This window comes from Cupressus sempervirens, chromosome 6 (genome assembly GCF_028749045.1).
Source record: "Cupressus sempervirens isolate cs-2001-9-10 chromosome 6, ASM2874904v1, whole genome shotgun sequence".
Lineage (NCBI taxonomy): Eukaryota > Viridiplantae > Streptophyta > Pinopsida > Cupressales > Cupressaceae > Cupressus > Cupressus sempervirens.
The window spans coordinates 425,851,115-425,867,921 of record NC_143123.1 but is presented as its reverse complement, the minus strand read 5'-3'; the positions used below and the strand labels follow the sequence as shown (position 1 = coordinate 425,867,921).

At 36.6% G+C, this 16,807-nt stretch overlaps 1 protein-coding gene across 2 annotated transcripts in view; it reads left to right on the top strand.

Moving 5' to 3' along the window:
• LOC149552867 (bifunctional 3-dehydroquinate dehydratase/shikimate dehydrogenase, chloroplastic-like) overlaps nt 1–16,807 on the top strand; it is a 230,513-nt gene that overhangs the window by 33,025 nt on the left and 180,681 nt on the right. For both annotated transcript variants that reach the window (XR_016352975.1, XM_089788398.1), the window contains exon 2: nt 13,624–13,729. Coding sequence is in view for 1 of the 2 variants with exons in the window: in XM_089788398.1 (XP_089644524.1) it covers nt 13,624–13,729 (106 nt within the window). In the remaining variant the exon portion in view is untranslated. The remainder of the gene's footprint in view (nt 1–13,623; nt 13,730–16,807) is intronic.

The following is a 16,807-nucleotide window of genomic DNA, read 5'->3' as shown; positions in this document are numbered from 1 at the left end:
ACCATCATATTGCGAATATCCATTATGTTGGTTTGTTTTACTGTTTTGTTCTATGTTGTTGTTTATCTGCATTAAATCTTGCTATTTGTTTACACAATTGTTAGTCTACAAAGTTCTCTGTCCATCACCTATGAATTCCAACTGTCTATCTCCGGTCCCCACCATACACTGTACGGCCTCCCATTCAGGCAACGCCCTTCCCTCTTCCACACATCTTCCTCCACACTCTGTACCTTCTTGTTTCCTCCCTCCACTTTCAGTATGACCATTCTTGGCACCTTCCACTCCCCTCCATCGTACGGACTCAACCCCCATGCCATACACCTTCCTCACCCTCCGTACGAACACAGAGTCCCATTGTATGGTCAACTAGGCATACCGTACGACCCTCCCTGTCGTATGGCCTCCTCTGTATGGCCATTGTGCCATCCATCACGTACGGCCTATCTTTCGTACACGCTTCACCTACATCACGCCATACGGACTTGTCCGTCCTAGGTGTACGGTCACCTGCCATCTCCATATTATCACTCCGTCCAGTCATCTAGCCATAGGTCAACCTGCATAGGCTTCCGTACATCCATACCCTCACATCGTACTGCCTTCCAGAATCGCAGAAAGAGATTGTTGGAGTTTTGCGTGGGTCAGAACATTACACAGTCCTTGTTTGCCAAGCAATCCAAGTGTGAATTTGGAATGACAAAAATATTGTACCTAAGGCACGTTGTCAGTACATTTGGAGTGCATGTATACCAAGAGAAGCTTCAAGCTATCCTTGATTGGCCCCCACCAAAATCGCTCTTAGAGTTGTGAGGGTTCTTTGGACTGTGTAGTTATTACCAGAGGTTTGTAAAAGGATTTTTTCAGCTCAGTGCACCGTTAACAGATCTGACTAAGAAAGACTGCTTCTATTGGAATAATAAGGCAAAACACACTTTTGATAAGTTAAATGAAGCAATAAGCACTTGTTTGGTTCTTGCCTTACCTGACTTCACTCAACCATTCATTTTGGAGTGTGATGAATCCAAAGTGGGCATTGGCACGATATGATGCAGGAAAGACACCCCATAGTCTATGAGAGTCGAAAGGTTACACAAGCTTAGCGACTATATTCCATTTATGACGAGATGTTGGCCATTGTGCATGCCTTGACCAAGTTTCGGCAATATTTGGTGGGTGCCAAGTTTGTAGTTTGTACCAATCATAATACTGTGAGATATTTTTTGAAGTAATGGGATTTGAATGGGAGACAACAAAAATGGGTAAGATTCAGGCTTTTGATTTCAACATTGAATATGTGAAGGGAAAGAGCAATGTGGTTGCAGATGCTTTGTCAAAAAAACCCGCCATCTGCTTACTATCTTAGATTTTAGCTAACTAGAAAGCACACTTATTGGTGGAATATTCCAAAAATACATTTGCATGTAAGCTAATGGACAGCGGCACGTAGGATGACCGATACAAGGTGGTGGATGACATCATTTACTATAAGGATCGGATATACTTAGTGCTTGAATCCAAATGAAGAAGAAAATCCTGAAGGGAATACATGCCTCACCCTTGGCCGGACACTCGAGGTTTCTCAAAACCTATAGACAGCTCAGGGAGAGGTTCTCGTGGAAGGGACTTAAAGATGATGTTTTGTAGTATGTACGAGAATGTGTAATCTACCCACAAAACAAATCCGAACAAACTTTACCTGCTGGGCTATTGTAACCCTTGCCGATACCAGAACAAAAGTGGTTTCGAAAGTATCTCTATAGACTTCATCATCGGACTTTTTAAGGTAAATGGAAAAGATTGCATCTTTGTGGTGGTTGACAGATTGAGGAAGTATGCACACTTCTTCGCCATCTGAGATTTTCAGGCCGGACAAGTAGCCGACTTATTTTTTAGAGAAGTTTTTCGTCTGCACGGGTTACCTCGAAACATTGTTAGTGATAGGGATGGTTGGTTTCTTAGTATTTTCTAGACAAAATTGTTTTAGTTGGCAGGAACATAATTGTCTCCAAGTGCTAGCTACCATCCTCAGACAGATGGACATACGGACATTGTGAACAAGTGGTTTGGAAGGCTACCTTTGGAACTACATTTTGGCACAACGGGCATGGGTCAAATGGATGCATCTGGGAGAATACTATTACAATACAATTTATCACGTCTATTGGGATGACACCCTTCAAAGCACTATATGGGTATAAACCCTTTTCATTTATCGACATGGTATTGGGTGACAACCGCACACCAAGGGCGAGGGACTGCTTCAAGAAGGGTAAGACATCCTGAGATTCTTGAAGGAAAACTTACAAAGGGCACAAAATCAACAAAAGATCTATGTCGACAGACACCAAATTGAGAGAAGTTTCAAAGTGGGAGACTTGGTCTATCTCAGGCTCCATTCGTACAGGCAATCCTCATTAAAGGCAAAAGGAAAAGAAAAATTGAAGCCATATTTTTTATGGTCCTTATTGTGTAACTCGCTGCATCGGTGAAGTTGCCTATGAACTGGAACTTCCAGAAGGGAGCTGCATCCATAATGTTTTTCATGTCTCCTCCCTGAAGAAAGGCATGGGACAGAACATTGCAGTAACCATAGATCTTCTGCCACTCAATGAAGAAGGAAAGTTCGTGTTAGAACTAGCCGAGATCATTGATGTACGGGAGAAGACTGCAGATTTGTACCCTGAGGGAATACTTGGTATTGTGGAAACACTTGCCGTTGGATGATGCAACTTGGGAAGGTGAACACATTCTTTAGCATCTGGCAATGCATTTGCTTGAGGACAAGCAAATTTTGGGACAAAAGGATTGTAATGTTCTTGTCATAAAACAAATAAATAATCAAAGCATTGTTATGGGCCAATTGATTTAGTATATCCCAAACCCATTTTTATTTTAATTGTTTTCATAGGTGTTGCCGTCGACTGATTTTGTAAACCCTTGGCAGTTCCTCCAAAGGGTATTTAAGCAGGACATGTAGGTAGTAGTTGTCATGTGATTTAGATTATTTTCTTTGTATTACGAATTCCTGTTGGAGTTCAGTATTGTTTACCATTTTGAGGGTGAAAGATCTTCCCTACTTGGCTACTTTGGCTTCGATGGGACTCAACCCTCGACCTATTCTGTCTGTGTATTTCTTGGCTCAGATTTGGCAAATTGGAGCAACATTCTTGTTTACAAATATACATATTCTCCATTGAAGTGCAATTGTTTGTATTGGGTTGCATATGTGTCATTGGCAAAGGTATTGTTTATCTCTTTGAAACTAAATTTACATTAGTATTTGTGCCTTTGTGTGCTGTCACATTCCCAACCACACGACCTGCCAATTCCATCACTGTACAGATATCTTCACCTACACACCGTACAAATATCTTGCTACCGTACATCCTCCCCTACATCCTCATCGTACAGACTCTATACATCGTATACTATACCCCCTCTTAACTCTTGCTACTGTACGGATCATAACAACCATCGTACAGACACATCAATCACTGTATGACTTCCAACACTATTGTACGACCTCCCCATTGTGCATAGTTTGTCTAAATACTTGATAGGCATTTCACAATTAGACCATGTTGGAGGTTTTGACTAAGTTGGAAGGGAAAAGGGACATTACATCGAAGAACAAATTTTGAGTTGCAGAATGAAGCAAGGGGTTTGGATGCTTGGTAAAGTGGGGATAGATGATGTTGAGATGTTTAGGAGATGAAGAGATGATCAATGTGATAGAAATAATTGAGAGCCTTGAAATCGCCTTGTGGGTGGAGAGCTAATTAGCCCTCTAGGACTATTGGATTAGTATGCATTAGGCTATTTGTAAAGTTGACCAAAGTCTGGTTTTGGGATATTGTGTAGAACCTCCAAAAGGGTATTTGAAAAGCACACTTGTTTGGCAAGGTTGTCAAGGAATCAAAAGTGGAAAGCTGATTTCCCTCTACAAAGGGCTAATTGACAATTAGGTATGTTTAAGGGCAAGTGACTGAAATTGGACAATAGGGTGAATTATAGATTTGGAGACCTATTTAAATTGATGCAAAATGTTGTAAGGACCCTTCATCAGGAGTCTAGGGAAGTATTGTATTCATTGGGCTATCCAAACCCCTAAAACAATCCCAAGGTCACCAAAGGTTTTAAGAGAAGAATAGGTGCATTGTTGAGTTCATGTTTGGGACCATTGCAGTTTGGTTCCATTTTGGGAATGATGTTTATCCAAGAGCCTATCCATGCCTAAAACATTGAATTCAGGAGCTGTCACATATTTTAGAGGAGGAAAGAGTAAAGAGGATGACTTATTAGGATCTTGTCGAACAAATTGTCGAGTAGAGGACATATAGGAGTCTTGGAGCCTGAAAAAGAGGACTCTATGAAGTGTTGGATGATATGAATGTTGGACTAGTAGTTGTTTCAAGAAGTGAAGTGAAGGGTTATTTGTGATGTACAAACAAAGGGTGTAAGCCTTGGTTGTCTAGAGGGCATAGGGACCTCTTGTGCAAGTTTTCTTTTCCAATCTATTGTCTCCTCATTATAAAGGAATGAACTTCATATAAGAAGTATAATTTAGGAACAAGAAACAATATTATATATATATTATATTTAATACTTTTTATGGAAGGAGATAAAAGGGGAGATAAAGGAAGAAGGCCTAAATCATTGGCTAGCAATAAGTCTATCAACATATTATAAAATACTCACTACTAATAAGGTTGAGGGCCAACTTATGGCTAGGGTAATATATTATATGCTTCGCCCATAAATGTGTGTGTGTGTATATATAGTCATTTGTAATAATATTGAATTAGAGTTATAACTTATATATAATAACTTAAATTTTATATATGCTATATTTTTGTTGTAAATATAATCAAATGTATTTTTGCAACCTGTATGGCTTGAAGAAAGTCTTTTCACCTTCCTTGGAGCCCGTACCCTAATTGCAAGTGCATGGGGGTTTGCTTGGTGTCCCGAGTCTCTTATGAGGCTTATTGTGGTTCATTCTTTGCTAGTTTTGTTTTATTTTGTTTTACGTATGCTGGAAACACTTGCTACTGGATGACGTGACTTGGGAAGGTGAACACATTCTTCAGCATCTGGCATTGCATTTTCTTGAGGACAAGCAAGTTTTGGGACAGTTTGACTGTAATGTTCCCGTCATAAAATAAATAAATAATCAAAGCATTGTTTATAGGCCGATTGATTTAGTATATCTTAGACCCATTTTTAATTTAATTGTTTTCGTAGGTGTTGCTGTCGGTTGTTTTTGTAAACCCTCGGGAGTTCCTCCGAAGGGTATTTAAGCACGACATACAAGTAGTAGTTGTCATGTGGTTTAGATTATTTTCTTTGTATTGCAAATTCCTGTTAGAGTTTAGTATTGTTGACTATTTCAAAAGTGAAAGATCTTCCCTACTTGGCTACTCCGGTCTCGGTGGGACTCAACCCTCACCCTATTCTGTCTATGTATTTCTTGGTTCAGATTTGGCAAATGGGAGCAACATTCTTGTTGCAAATATACATATTCTCCATTGAAGTGCAATTGCTTGTATTGGGTTACTTTTGTCTAATTGGCGAAGGTATTGTTTATCTCTTTGAAACTCAATTTACATTAGTATTTGTGCTTTTGTGTGATGTCACATTCCCAACCGCACGACTTTCCAATTGCATTAACGTATGGATATCTTCACCTGCATGCTGTACGGATATCTTGCTACCATACATCCTCCCCTACACCCTCATTGTATGAACTCTCTATACACTATACATTGTACCCCCTCTATGCTCTTGCTACTTTACCGATCATAACAACCACCGTACCAACACAACAATCACCGTACTGCTTCCAACACTAACATACGGCGTTTCCATTGTGCACAGTCTGTCCGAATACTTGATAGGCATTTCACAGTTATAACGTGTTGGAGGTTTTGACTAAGTTGGAGGGGGAAAGGGACATTACACTGAATAACAAATTCTGAGTTGCAGAATGAAGCAAGGGGTTTGGATGCTTGGTAAAGTGGGGATAGATGACATTGAGAGCCTTGAAATTGCCTTGTGGGTGGAGACCTAATTAGCCCTTTAGGACTATTAGATTAGTATGCATTAGGCTATTTGTAAAGGCTTTTTTTAACTTGGAACAAGATAAAGAAGTGGTTGTTGGAGAGACTAAAGGCTCGGAAAAAGAACTAGTGCTAGAAAATTTGAAGGCCCAGGAAAAGGAACCAGTGCGAGTATGAAGAAGAAGGCCACTTCTTCGTTGGAGCTTAAGAATGTGGTTCAGAGAACGAATCAAATGGAAGAAGAGTTCATCATGACCTTGAAAAATCTTAGTTAATTTCATTTTTTCTCAATTTTGGTGTAAGTTGTGTTTTACTAGCTTTCTGCTAGGGGTGGGTTGGGTCTAGTTGTTTCTTCATGGGGTCCTTAAAGTTAAGTATTATGTAATTTCTGTATAAAGGGTTTTGGGGCCCTTCAAAGCCTCTTTTTACTAAAAAATAGAATAACTTAAAAATATATTTAAATAATCACTTATACCTTCCTTAAATTGGCTCTTCACATTATTCCTCATATGTACTTTATAATTTGACTTTATGGTCATTACATAACCCCTTTTATTAATAAAGTCAAATAATATTTAATGATGTGTACTTTTAATTAATTATTAATAAAGTATTACCTTATTAATAGTTAAAATGTCATAACTCCAAAGATGCTCATTATTTCTCGATCATGTTAGAATTAGGAGGTAACGTGCTCCATTTGCTGCTAACTAGGGTGCCTTATCAAAAATACCACTAACCATAAATTGACTTACTATAAATAGTAATCCTCTCAAATTGAGTCAACTGACGAATGAATCAATCACCATGCTTACCATGAATCTTGGTGCCTTTGCCAGATATAGTAGCTCTTCAACAATGACTTAGTATAAATAGTAAATTTCTGATTAATTTCTTCAGTCAACGATATTGAATCTCAACACTGCCACCAAGTTCAAGCGCCCTCTAAAGATAGTAACCTTGACTTTCCCAAAGTAGACACTTACTATAAAGAGTAAGTGTGCCAATTTGACTCAAACAAAGAGCAATCATGAACAACCTTGGCATTTGGAGTAGAAATAGAGCATTTGGCTCGATCAACTGAGACCCTCTATCCACCAGACTTAGCCTACAAGGGCCAATGATAGGCTAAACTAAACAAACTCTGAAGCTCACGAGAAAGGGGATATTACACCTTGCTAGCCAATATCTCGATGCCACTCTAGAGCATCCCTCTCCAAAACATTAAACATTAAAAACCCTCAGAAAATCGTGCTTGAGCATATAGGAAATCAGGGAGGAACTATGCCCGCTTCTCAAGACACCACTGAAGATACTTGATTCCACCATGATTGTTGGTAGTCAGTTTCAAAAGGAAATAAAGGCTAGAGCATTTGAAGGTGTTGCTCCAAGATCTCATGGCCAAACTTGTGGCTTTGAAGGTGAAGAAAGCAAATTTTGTGTTCACCACTAGCAGAAATGCCCAATGCAAAAAGGTGATAGAGGTTGCCCTTGCACCCGCGAACAAGGACCAAACAAAGGTCCACCACGAAGATTACAATCCCACCCGAATCTGTCTGGGAAAGCAAACTAAGCGGGGAAAAATTGATAAGCTCGATGATGCCACCCGCACGGTGCGGGAGAAGGTCGAGAAAGGGTGTAAGGCAAAGCAAGAATTGAAGGCCAAGTTAGCCCAATATGAGAAGTTTTTTTTTTGAATTAGCTACCCTTGTCTCCTCACACGACCCTAATGCATACATTGTAACAGTCTTACCATGAGAAGAGATGAATTCTTGATAGAAAATGAAGAGAAAAGCCCTTGTTGCGAATCAGTAGATCTCTAAGCAAGTGGAGAGGGTCTATGGCTTCCTCTTCAAGTCCATTGAAGGTTATTTTGAAGCAGTGAGGTTTAAGGCTACCATTCGTAATGATGGAAGTCTGTGGAATGCCAAAATTACCAAATATGAAAAGCAAATGGAAGTCCTAGAGAGGGTCTACGAGCTAGATAAAGATGAGCTGGTCATTACCAACATCCTTGGGGACTATGATGAGGATTTTGCAGATATTAGCATTTAGAAACCTAGGTACTGTAATGTCCCCTTCCTAGAGTAAGATTTAATAATAATAATATTAAAGAAATTATTGTTAACTATATTATTAATATAAATAATATATAATTTATGTTATCAATAAATGGAGTAAAATAATAATTAACTAAAGTACATTGACTCATTGAGTGAGTAATTATTGAGATATAAGTTATATCCTATAAACAAAAGATTGAATAAATTTAATATATAGAGTATTAGATAAACAACTATAATATATGAATCAGTAAGTATTAAATAAATAATCATATATTGAACATATAAATATGATCATATATTTTTAAAGTATAAATATTATAATCTGAATATATAAAATATACTAACAAATGAATAGATTATAATACAAGTCATTTTTACATTATCTATGATATTGATAGTAAAAATAATAATAAAATAATATAATGACAATAAATAATAAATGATAAAATAATAATTTTAAAATATTCTATTTATGTAATGTCCCCTCTTTAGTTCGACATGGCATTGATCATGGATTTGCCTATTCCAGACTCTCGTAGGCAAATGGTGTGGAGAGAGAGTCAATTCTGCGGATCAGATGGTCATATCTTGCTCTTGAAGAAGTGTTAAGAGGTTATATTTTATTATTATGTGTTATTGGGGCCTACATGTTATAATTTTAAGTTGAGTTGCACTTTTTATTTTATAAAATTACTTTATTATAAAAAGTGCATTATAATGAGATTTTTTAAGGGATGTTTCTAGAAGTTCTAGCAACTTCTTAGAAAAGTGAATAAATAGAGGGCTGGGCCTCTCATTTGGACATGCTTGGATTTGAGATTTCTTCTACTTCTTCTATTGTGGAGCAAATTTGTAGTCTCTTGGGTCTGCAAATTATTATTTGATCTTTGGGAATGAATCATTCCCTTGGATTGGCGACTTTGAGGGTGTGAAATATCACCTGAATTGTTGCATTTGAGGAGTTGGTAATGCAGCCATCTCATTTGGACTTCATTGAGATTCAGTTATAAGGGTTTACTTTGGTTGGAAGAAGGGTTTCAGTTGTGCCCTAGCATTTGTGGATTGATTAACAGGGTTTGAAGACACAGTTGTGCATTATTTTCAGACTGCCAGTCCAGGGTTTGGACCCACGTTTTTGCTCATAACTCCTAATTGGCTTGACGGATGAATTTCATATTTTAGGGGGTTATTCAGCAACCCTAGGCGCCCAGATTTATTGCTTTTGGAGTGACAAAAAACGCTGCAATATTTTTATCTAGCAGCCGTACCAGGCCGTACCTGTACGACCCTGTTAGTGGGGCAGCAGCAGCAATTTTGTGAGTCGGTTTGGGGCAGATTGTGAGGTCTTCATGTGGCATTAATCTAGCATTCATATCCGGCAAAATTGGAGCTATTCCAGGTGCACAAAATATTGATTGCCAAAATATTGCATGTTAAGGATTAGAACAGTCTGCACTGTCATTGCATAAATAGTTATTTCCAGTCATTAATAACTGTTGTAAAAGTTTCGTCATTTGCATTCCAAATCTGAACTGGGTTATTGTTCATGTCATAACATTGCATTGTCAAGAGCTTGATGTATTAGAAGTGCATAGTTGTGACAGTCTCTCATTGTAATCAGTTCTATTTGCTGTCATAAAATCAGAATTGCATTGGACTTCATATTTGAGTTTCATATTGTCATCTATCTCTTAGATTGGTAGTGTTATAATCTGGAATTGTTGTTCATACATTATTAGCATCATATATTGAGGTTTCGTTGTACAACAATTAGTAATATTGCAGCCTTATTCGGTTACATGCCAACTGTTTGACAAAATTCCTAAGTCCAGTTTGAGGGTTTCAGTGGCCTTTATAGTAAGGGTCATTACAATTTATTATCAAAATTAACTTAATATGATAATGGAAGAATATAAATGTCAATTAATATAATGTAATATTATAATTTTGATAAATAATAGTATAAGAACTAAGTATAAATTATTTATGATAAATATTGTTAAAATATTAATGTGAATCAAACATACCATATTAGTATAATTTCTTATAATATTAATCATATTATACTAAATGTAACTTTTGAGAAGAGATGTATCTCTTCATACTTCATAGTTTTAAAAGACTAATACTTCATAGTACTAAAAGACTAAGAACAGGGAATACTTGAAAAAAAGGGACGGTAGGGAATGACAAGTCAATCTAGTATAATGAAGACCTAATCACAGTTTATGTAAAGGAAGGAAAAACATAGGGAAATAACAGATGAATAGAAGGGATTCAGGCAAAAGCAGAAAGACGTGTCAGGTGTAGACGGTCAAACCAAGAGCACAGACATAACCAGGCCTCACAGAGATAAAAAGATCAGTCAACTATTAGTGGTTGTTCCTCTTTCCGCCAAGTCTGTGCAGAAATAAAAGATGGAAACAATATCATTGCAACTGAGGAAGTACAGTTACTGTACAAATCATACAGAGGACATTAAAATTGGATATGATAACTAATATAGAAATATCCTCAGAGAGGATTGACCATACATAGAAAAGGAAGATACAAACCATCGAACAATTCTTATTGATACCTAGATCTCTGGAAGCGGAGCAGGTACCTCCTTGGGCATCAGTTGCACATTTGCATTAAAAAAAGAAAAGTTTGAAACCATATATATACACAGAGCCATTGAGATAGATAATTTCTGAGAGTCTGAATAAGGGTAGAAACCCTATAGCATCCAATCCTTAATCTTTGATCAAAGACTGGAAATAGAATGCTACATCAGGCAGATAAGAGGACTATCCTTACATCTTAAGGTCGTTTAAGCAAGGGGAATAATATTTGTCCACAATCATTAACATTATCAGACTGCCAAGGAATAAGAGCAGTGATATCTTTACTGTAGATTATTAATTCATATGTATGCTCTTCAAATTATTAATGTATCATATCAGACTAACAAAAACTTCTAAATTTAATAATATTCATCCAAGGTAATCAATATCAGTTTCAGACAATACTTGGAATGGAAGATCTAAGGCTTGGCCTTACTTAGTCAGGGAAGTCAATCAACTATAGGATCGAATGTTAGTAAATAGGAATTAAGATTGCCTATTTCATATTTGTTACTGCATCAGGCATCTGACTCAGCAAAAGAGAACTACAAAGCAGTCTCCTCGTGAGAGCATCAGGGGTTATAGACATGGGAAGCTGTTCAATGCTAAGGGGAATATACAGAATAATTCCAGTCAATATACAGATCATAAAACCACTTCCATTTCCCTATTATTACATAAGAAAATATTCTCATACCAATTGTAGACATTTATATCATAATGCACTCACAAACACCTGCAGAGATCCTATGCAAATAATCATTCTCAGTATTGCCATCCTTCTGTAACCTGAGAAAACCATTCTAGTTATATCAGATTGTCCAGACAACACTATATTTCTCTAAATAAATAAAACAAACATTCCCAGCCAAAGATTAGGATTCTGAAAGACTTCAAGAGAAAATCATTAAGGGTCTATTAATAAAAAAAGGAAATTTGATCCATTTGCTGGAAATCAAGGCAGAGATCTAAGGATCTTTGAAAGGCTTCAATTTGGACATTCCGTAGAGGAGTTTCAAACTAAAGCAAGGTAGGGACTGAATATCTTGGAAGGTTGACTAGGAGATTGTATACAACAAAGGACCAGGGACATTATAGGTACAATACCGTTGTCAGAGAAAGTGATAGGAACAGAGGTCTCTTACAGGTTGGAGCATTGTTATGTATTAATGACAAAGTATAGGTACCAGACAGGATTGATAGATTGCCAATCCAGCATTGAAGGTACAGCTATGTGACCCAGAGAGGGGTACGCGCCGCAGAAGAGGACTTGCACACCAATATCATCCTTGGGATTTGAACCTCTAGGTTACCCTTCTGTCAGTCTTCTTTTCTTTCTTCTTTCCTGGGATCTATAATGTAAAGGGCTTAGCTCCCTATAAATGAAACATTTTGGGCCATAGTTAGTGTCCCCAAAGTTGATGATTGTGAGGCACCAAAGCAATAGTAGTGATAGTTTTAGTTTTTCTAAACTCTTTTCCTTAGTGATAGTATGAATCTCTTCTCTCCTTTGGAGCTGTGTATGCCGAACTGGTGGTTGCAGGAAGAGCTACTGATGATCAAAATAAGAACAATGAACTATTCTGTTACTATGAGTAAACTTGTTTATCAGTAATCTGTATGACTTTCATTTCATGTTGTCCTTTACCCAGGAATGTTTAAAGTTCTTTGTGTTGAAAGTAGTTAATGGATTAGTGTGAGATGAATCTTGTTTCCTTGATATATATTATATTGAATGATGATCATATATGTTTATTGAATGTAATGTTGTTCTTGGGTTTAGTTGATGGTTTGATATGATGAAGTGATAACAGCTTAATTTGGGTTGTTTCCTAATCCTTGTTGTCATTAATTTCATTTAATGAAATTAATTATAACCCTAAAAAGTTTCAATAAGAAGTTGTTGAGAATAGATCAAGCTAAAAGACTAGTACATGTTCATAAATTTAGCTATATATTGAATTGAAAACAAACATTGGTTACTGCCCCAGTGGCAAAGATGTTTTTACTTGATAAATTTTGGGCAAGATCATGGGTCACTTTTGACTTGGTGGAATTGGATATTGTTCTGAAAAAATCGGGAGATAATAAATCAAACCTCAAAAATCATAACATGATATACATTTTTACTCAGTAAAGTCGAGTTGATATCAAATATTTCTGATTCTCCTTACACTAGAAATATTTTCTTGGTAATTCTTGGGTTGCCTTTAAAATGGTGTGGGCGTAAATGTGTCCTTCATTCCTAGGTTTTCAAAAATGGGTCATGTTTGAGTGTACCCCTTGATAGCTGCACCAGAAATTTAACCTCAGTACATGTACACTGGATTAAGGGGTCATCTTACTATGGTGGGAGGACTTGAACCTGTGTTGTGCCAGTCAGGATGCTCTCCATTACCAAGTTTCCATAACCCTTTCTCCCGAACTTGAGGATTTTCTTAAATTTAGGCTCTGAAGTTTCAGAATGTTAATATAGTACATTACTACACATGTACACAGTTTTAGGTCTCATTTAAGGTGTTCTTCCCAACATAGATTTTCTCAGATGTGCTGCAATTTCCTTTATTTTTATCAAAGTTGTAGAATGGAGTTACTGAAATTTGTTATCACCTTGTGGTTAGTCTCTCAATTGTTTTCCAACTTAAAAGTTAGAGAAGCCAAAGACAAAGCTAAATGATCAGAAATATTCTTTAGGCAAGAACGAGACTTTGGTTTTCACTTTGAACTTTGGAGTGCGAGGCCACAATTTTAGTCAAATATTTAACATTCCATACTAACCATTTCTAAGATCTATTGGAATGCTCGTTGAATGCAATCCCTGAACATATGTCCTTATCTGTTTTTAAGGATTCACCATTACTAACACTTGCTTATTTTCTTGAATTTCAGACCAAAGTGGGAGGGAGGTGAATATGAAGGTGAGGAAATGACACGTCTTGATACTCTTCGTTTGGCCTTGGAATTGGGTGCTGATTATGTTGATGTGGAGCTTCAGGTTCTTTTCCATCTGAAATATTCACTGACTATGAACATATCTTTTGCAATTTTTTTTTTTCTACTCAAGCTTTAACACCCATTTTCTCAATTCATGTTTCTGTACCCATTGCACGATCATGGCAAAGTAAGAGAAAAATACATGCAAGTTGTAAGATTGGGATGATGCAAAGAACTGGGAACATAGAAAGTGGTTTCAATTTCTATTGGTCTGATTGATTGAGGAAATTTTTGACTCTTTCAAGGTACAATACCACTGAACAGAAAGACAATAATTTTGGTAACTAGGTTTGCTGAAATGTCATTTAACAGAATTGTGCCATACCTTGGAACATTAACTTAAACAAGGACTACTTTCTCATGCACATATAGTCACAATCTGTTTTGAAACAACTTCATAAAGAGATTGGAAAACTTGGATACTAAATTATATGATAATGAGCTCATCGAAATGAAAGCCTGATAGTTTGGATGCAAAAATGACTGAAGTGCCTCAGGGATGAGAATACATGCATCCATTTATGATGTAAGAAGGTACCTTGCATTGGCGAATTGAATCAAAGATTTTGTGGAAATTGTGTGTTTTTTGTCCAATTTATTGAAGATCCAACTGCTGTACTTCAATAAGAAGTGATAGGGACAATTTCTTGGAAGTATGCAACTTATACTACATCCACAAATAATAGGAATATTATTGAGGAATATAACAGCTAGCATTTTTAGCAGCTACACAAGGAATGTATTGCTGCATAAGCAATGAAAGCTAGCAGATTTTGTACCTTGATCTTTAGTATCAATAATTTTGCCACATTTTAATAGTAAAGAAAATAAATCAAGATATTATCTTGAAAAATCTCAATCTCTTTCCGATGTCAATTTTGAGAATTTCTGTCACAAGTTTATTGTCATCTATCTGTGCACAAACAAATATGCCAACTTGTGTGATTCTAATAATGTCCTAAATATCACCCCATATTGCCGAATTATGCAAAACCCTTCAAAGCTCTAACTGCTGGAGTGAATTTGTTTGTTTGCTTTGTTAACTTGTCTGCAATGTTTTTGTATTTTCGATGAGGGTTTTGCATAAAAAGCAAGACATATATAGAAAAGAAACTTCTGAAAGTAAAAGCTAATTATATTTCAGTGGCAGATGACATTCTTTCATTCCTCTACAATACACAACATAAAATTGTTTACAATGCATTAAGATAACATACCAATTTATTGATAATGTTGGGTGGATATTTTGCAACTGACAGTTTTGGGTAAAAATCCAGTTGCAAAATAGGATGACTAGCCACAACTTGTGAGACAGAGTCTCTCCTACCTTAAAGGGAAGGCTCCTCCTCACCGTTCCTTGGATCAACTCAAGGTAAGCAAGAAGTTGAGAGATTTTATAAATAGGGTGTTACCAATATCCTTTCTTCTTAACTTTGAAGAAAGAATCCACTTACTTATGGAGAGAGTAATGGGCAGGGTGAATCTCTAACTACACTTCTATCAAGAGCTGGAAATAGTGATACCGATAAACCTTCACTAACTCAAAGGCTAGCTGAAAATGTACTGGTTTGACTCGAAGTCCGGTCGTACTTCTATATGCAAAAACTTTACAATTAGGGCACAAAGACTCCTAAAAATAAGAATAGTTAGCGATTTGGCGAATTAAGAGAGAAAATATAAGCTACAGACAAAGCTTCTAGCTATACACTTTCACAATTGATCCTGGTCAAAGCTCTGGCTTCAATTGCTTCTTAACTCGTTTCTATTCAATTCACGAGATACAACTACCAATAACACAAGATAATATGAATCAAAGACAACTTGGATGAATTATAGACAAAACTTACAATTCACACAAATAACAATCTCACTTTAATCAAAGTTAAGTCTTAATTGCTCCTTTGTATTCACTTTCTCTCAAAATAGTGCTTACACAAACAAAGTTCTGCTGGCACAATTTCTCCAGAGTTCTCTTGCATAAAGATAATGCTAATTTTACAATGAGGGGGCACTCCTTTATATAAGCACAGGAGTTGAGAAAAAGATGGAGGAAAAAGTGGGAGCAACTCAACCAACTTTGACCTAGTCTAACTACAGGAAATAAAGGGTTACATGCAATTGCACATGCAACTCGCATAGATTGTTTCTTAGTGCCTTGAATTTGACAATGATGTCACGCACTGTGGGAAGGTCAGCAATTTCCATCGACTTCGACATGGCTTCAACTCTTACTGCATTTTCATGTGCTGATTGCACAACTTTGGAATTTGCTGTTGTAGTATCTAACAAGCGTTTTGTCAAAGATTTATACAAAACAAACTTGTTCATCGTGTGCGAACCAAAATCTTCAGAATCTACATCAGCATTGATCTTGATTGTATATTTGGAAGTCACTCTCTCTGCTGCCAAAAGATTATCAAAATCATTAGTAACGTGACATCCCATCTGTTCCAAATCACAAGTAACACTTGTCTCAACTGCTTGACAATTTCCCAGGGCTACCTGCAACTTTGTAATTAGCTTCCTTAATGTCTCCTCTTTATAACTTTGAAATCTGTAGAACATCTCACATGATGGAAGAATATCACATGAGACCATAGCATCCAGACCAAATTTTATCATTTCATCCCAATCATCAAGGAATTTTTTAAGGTTATCTACTTCCAGAGTCAAAGAAGAATCAAGTTTTGTTCTATTTCATTCATCTTTTTGACACGCTTAAGAATTGCAAATGTCTCTGTGATAGCTCGAACTCATTTAGAAATGTTTTCTTGTATCCAAAACTTGGCAGCTTCAATTAACCTTTTCTCTTTAGATGTTTGAGATATAACAACACTCTGAGAAGATTGTTTCTGGATAACCTCATTTAAATGAGAAATCTCCTGTTTTAACTGATTCTTCTTTTCCCAAAGTTCTTGACTGCTTTTCGATACATTAATCAATGCATCTTGAGCATCTTGCAGATAACCCAAACGAGAATGCTTTCCAACTTCAATTTTAGTAAACTTATAGTCAGAACAAGTAAGTTTTTCATGTTTATCTACCAAAGGCTCAACTATCTCAACAAACTTGGTTTTAT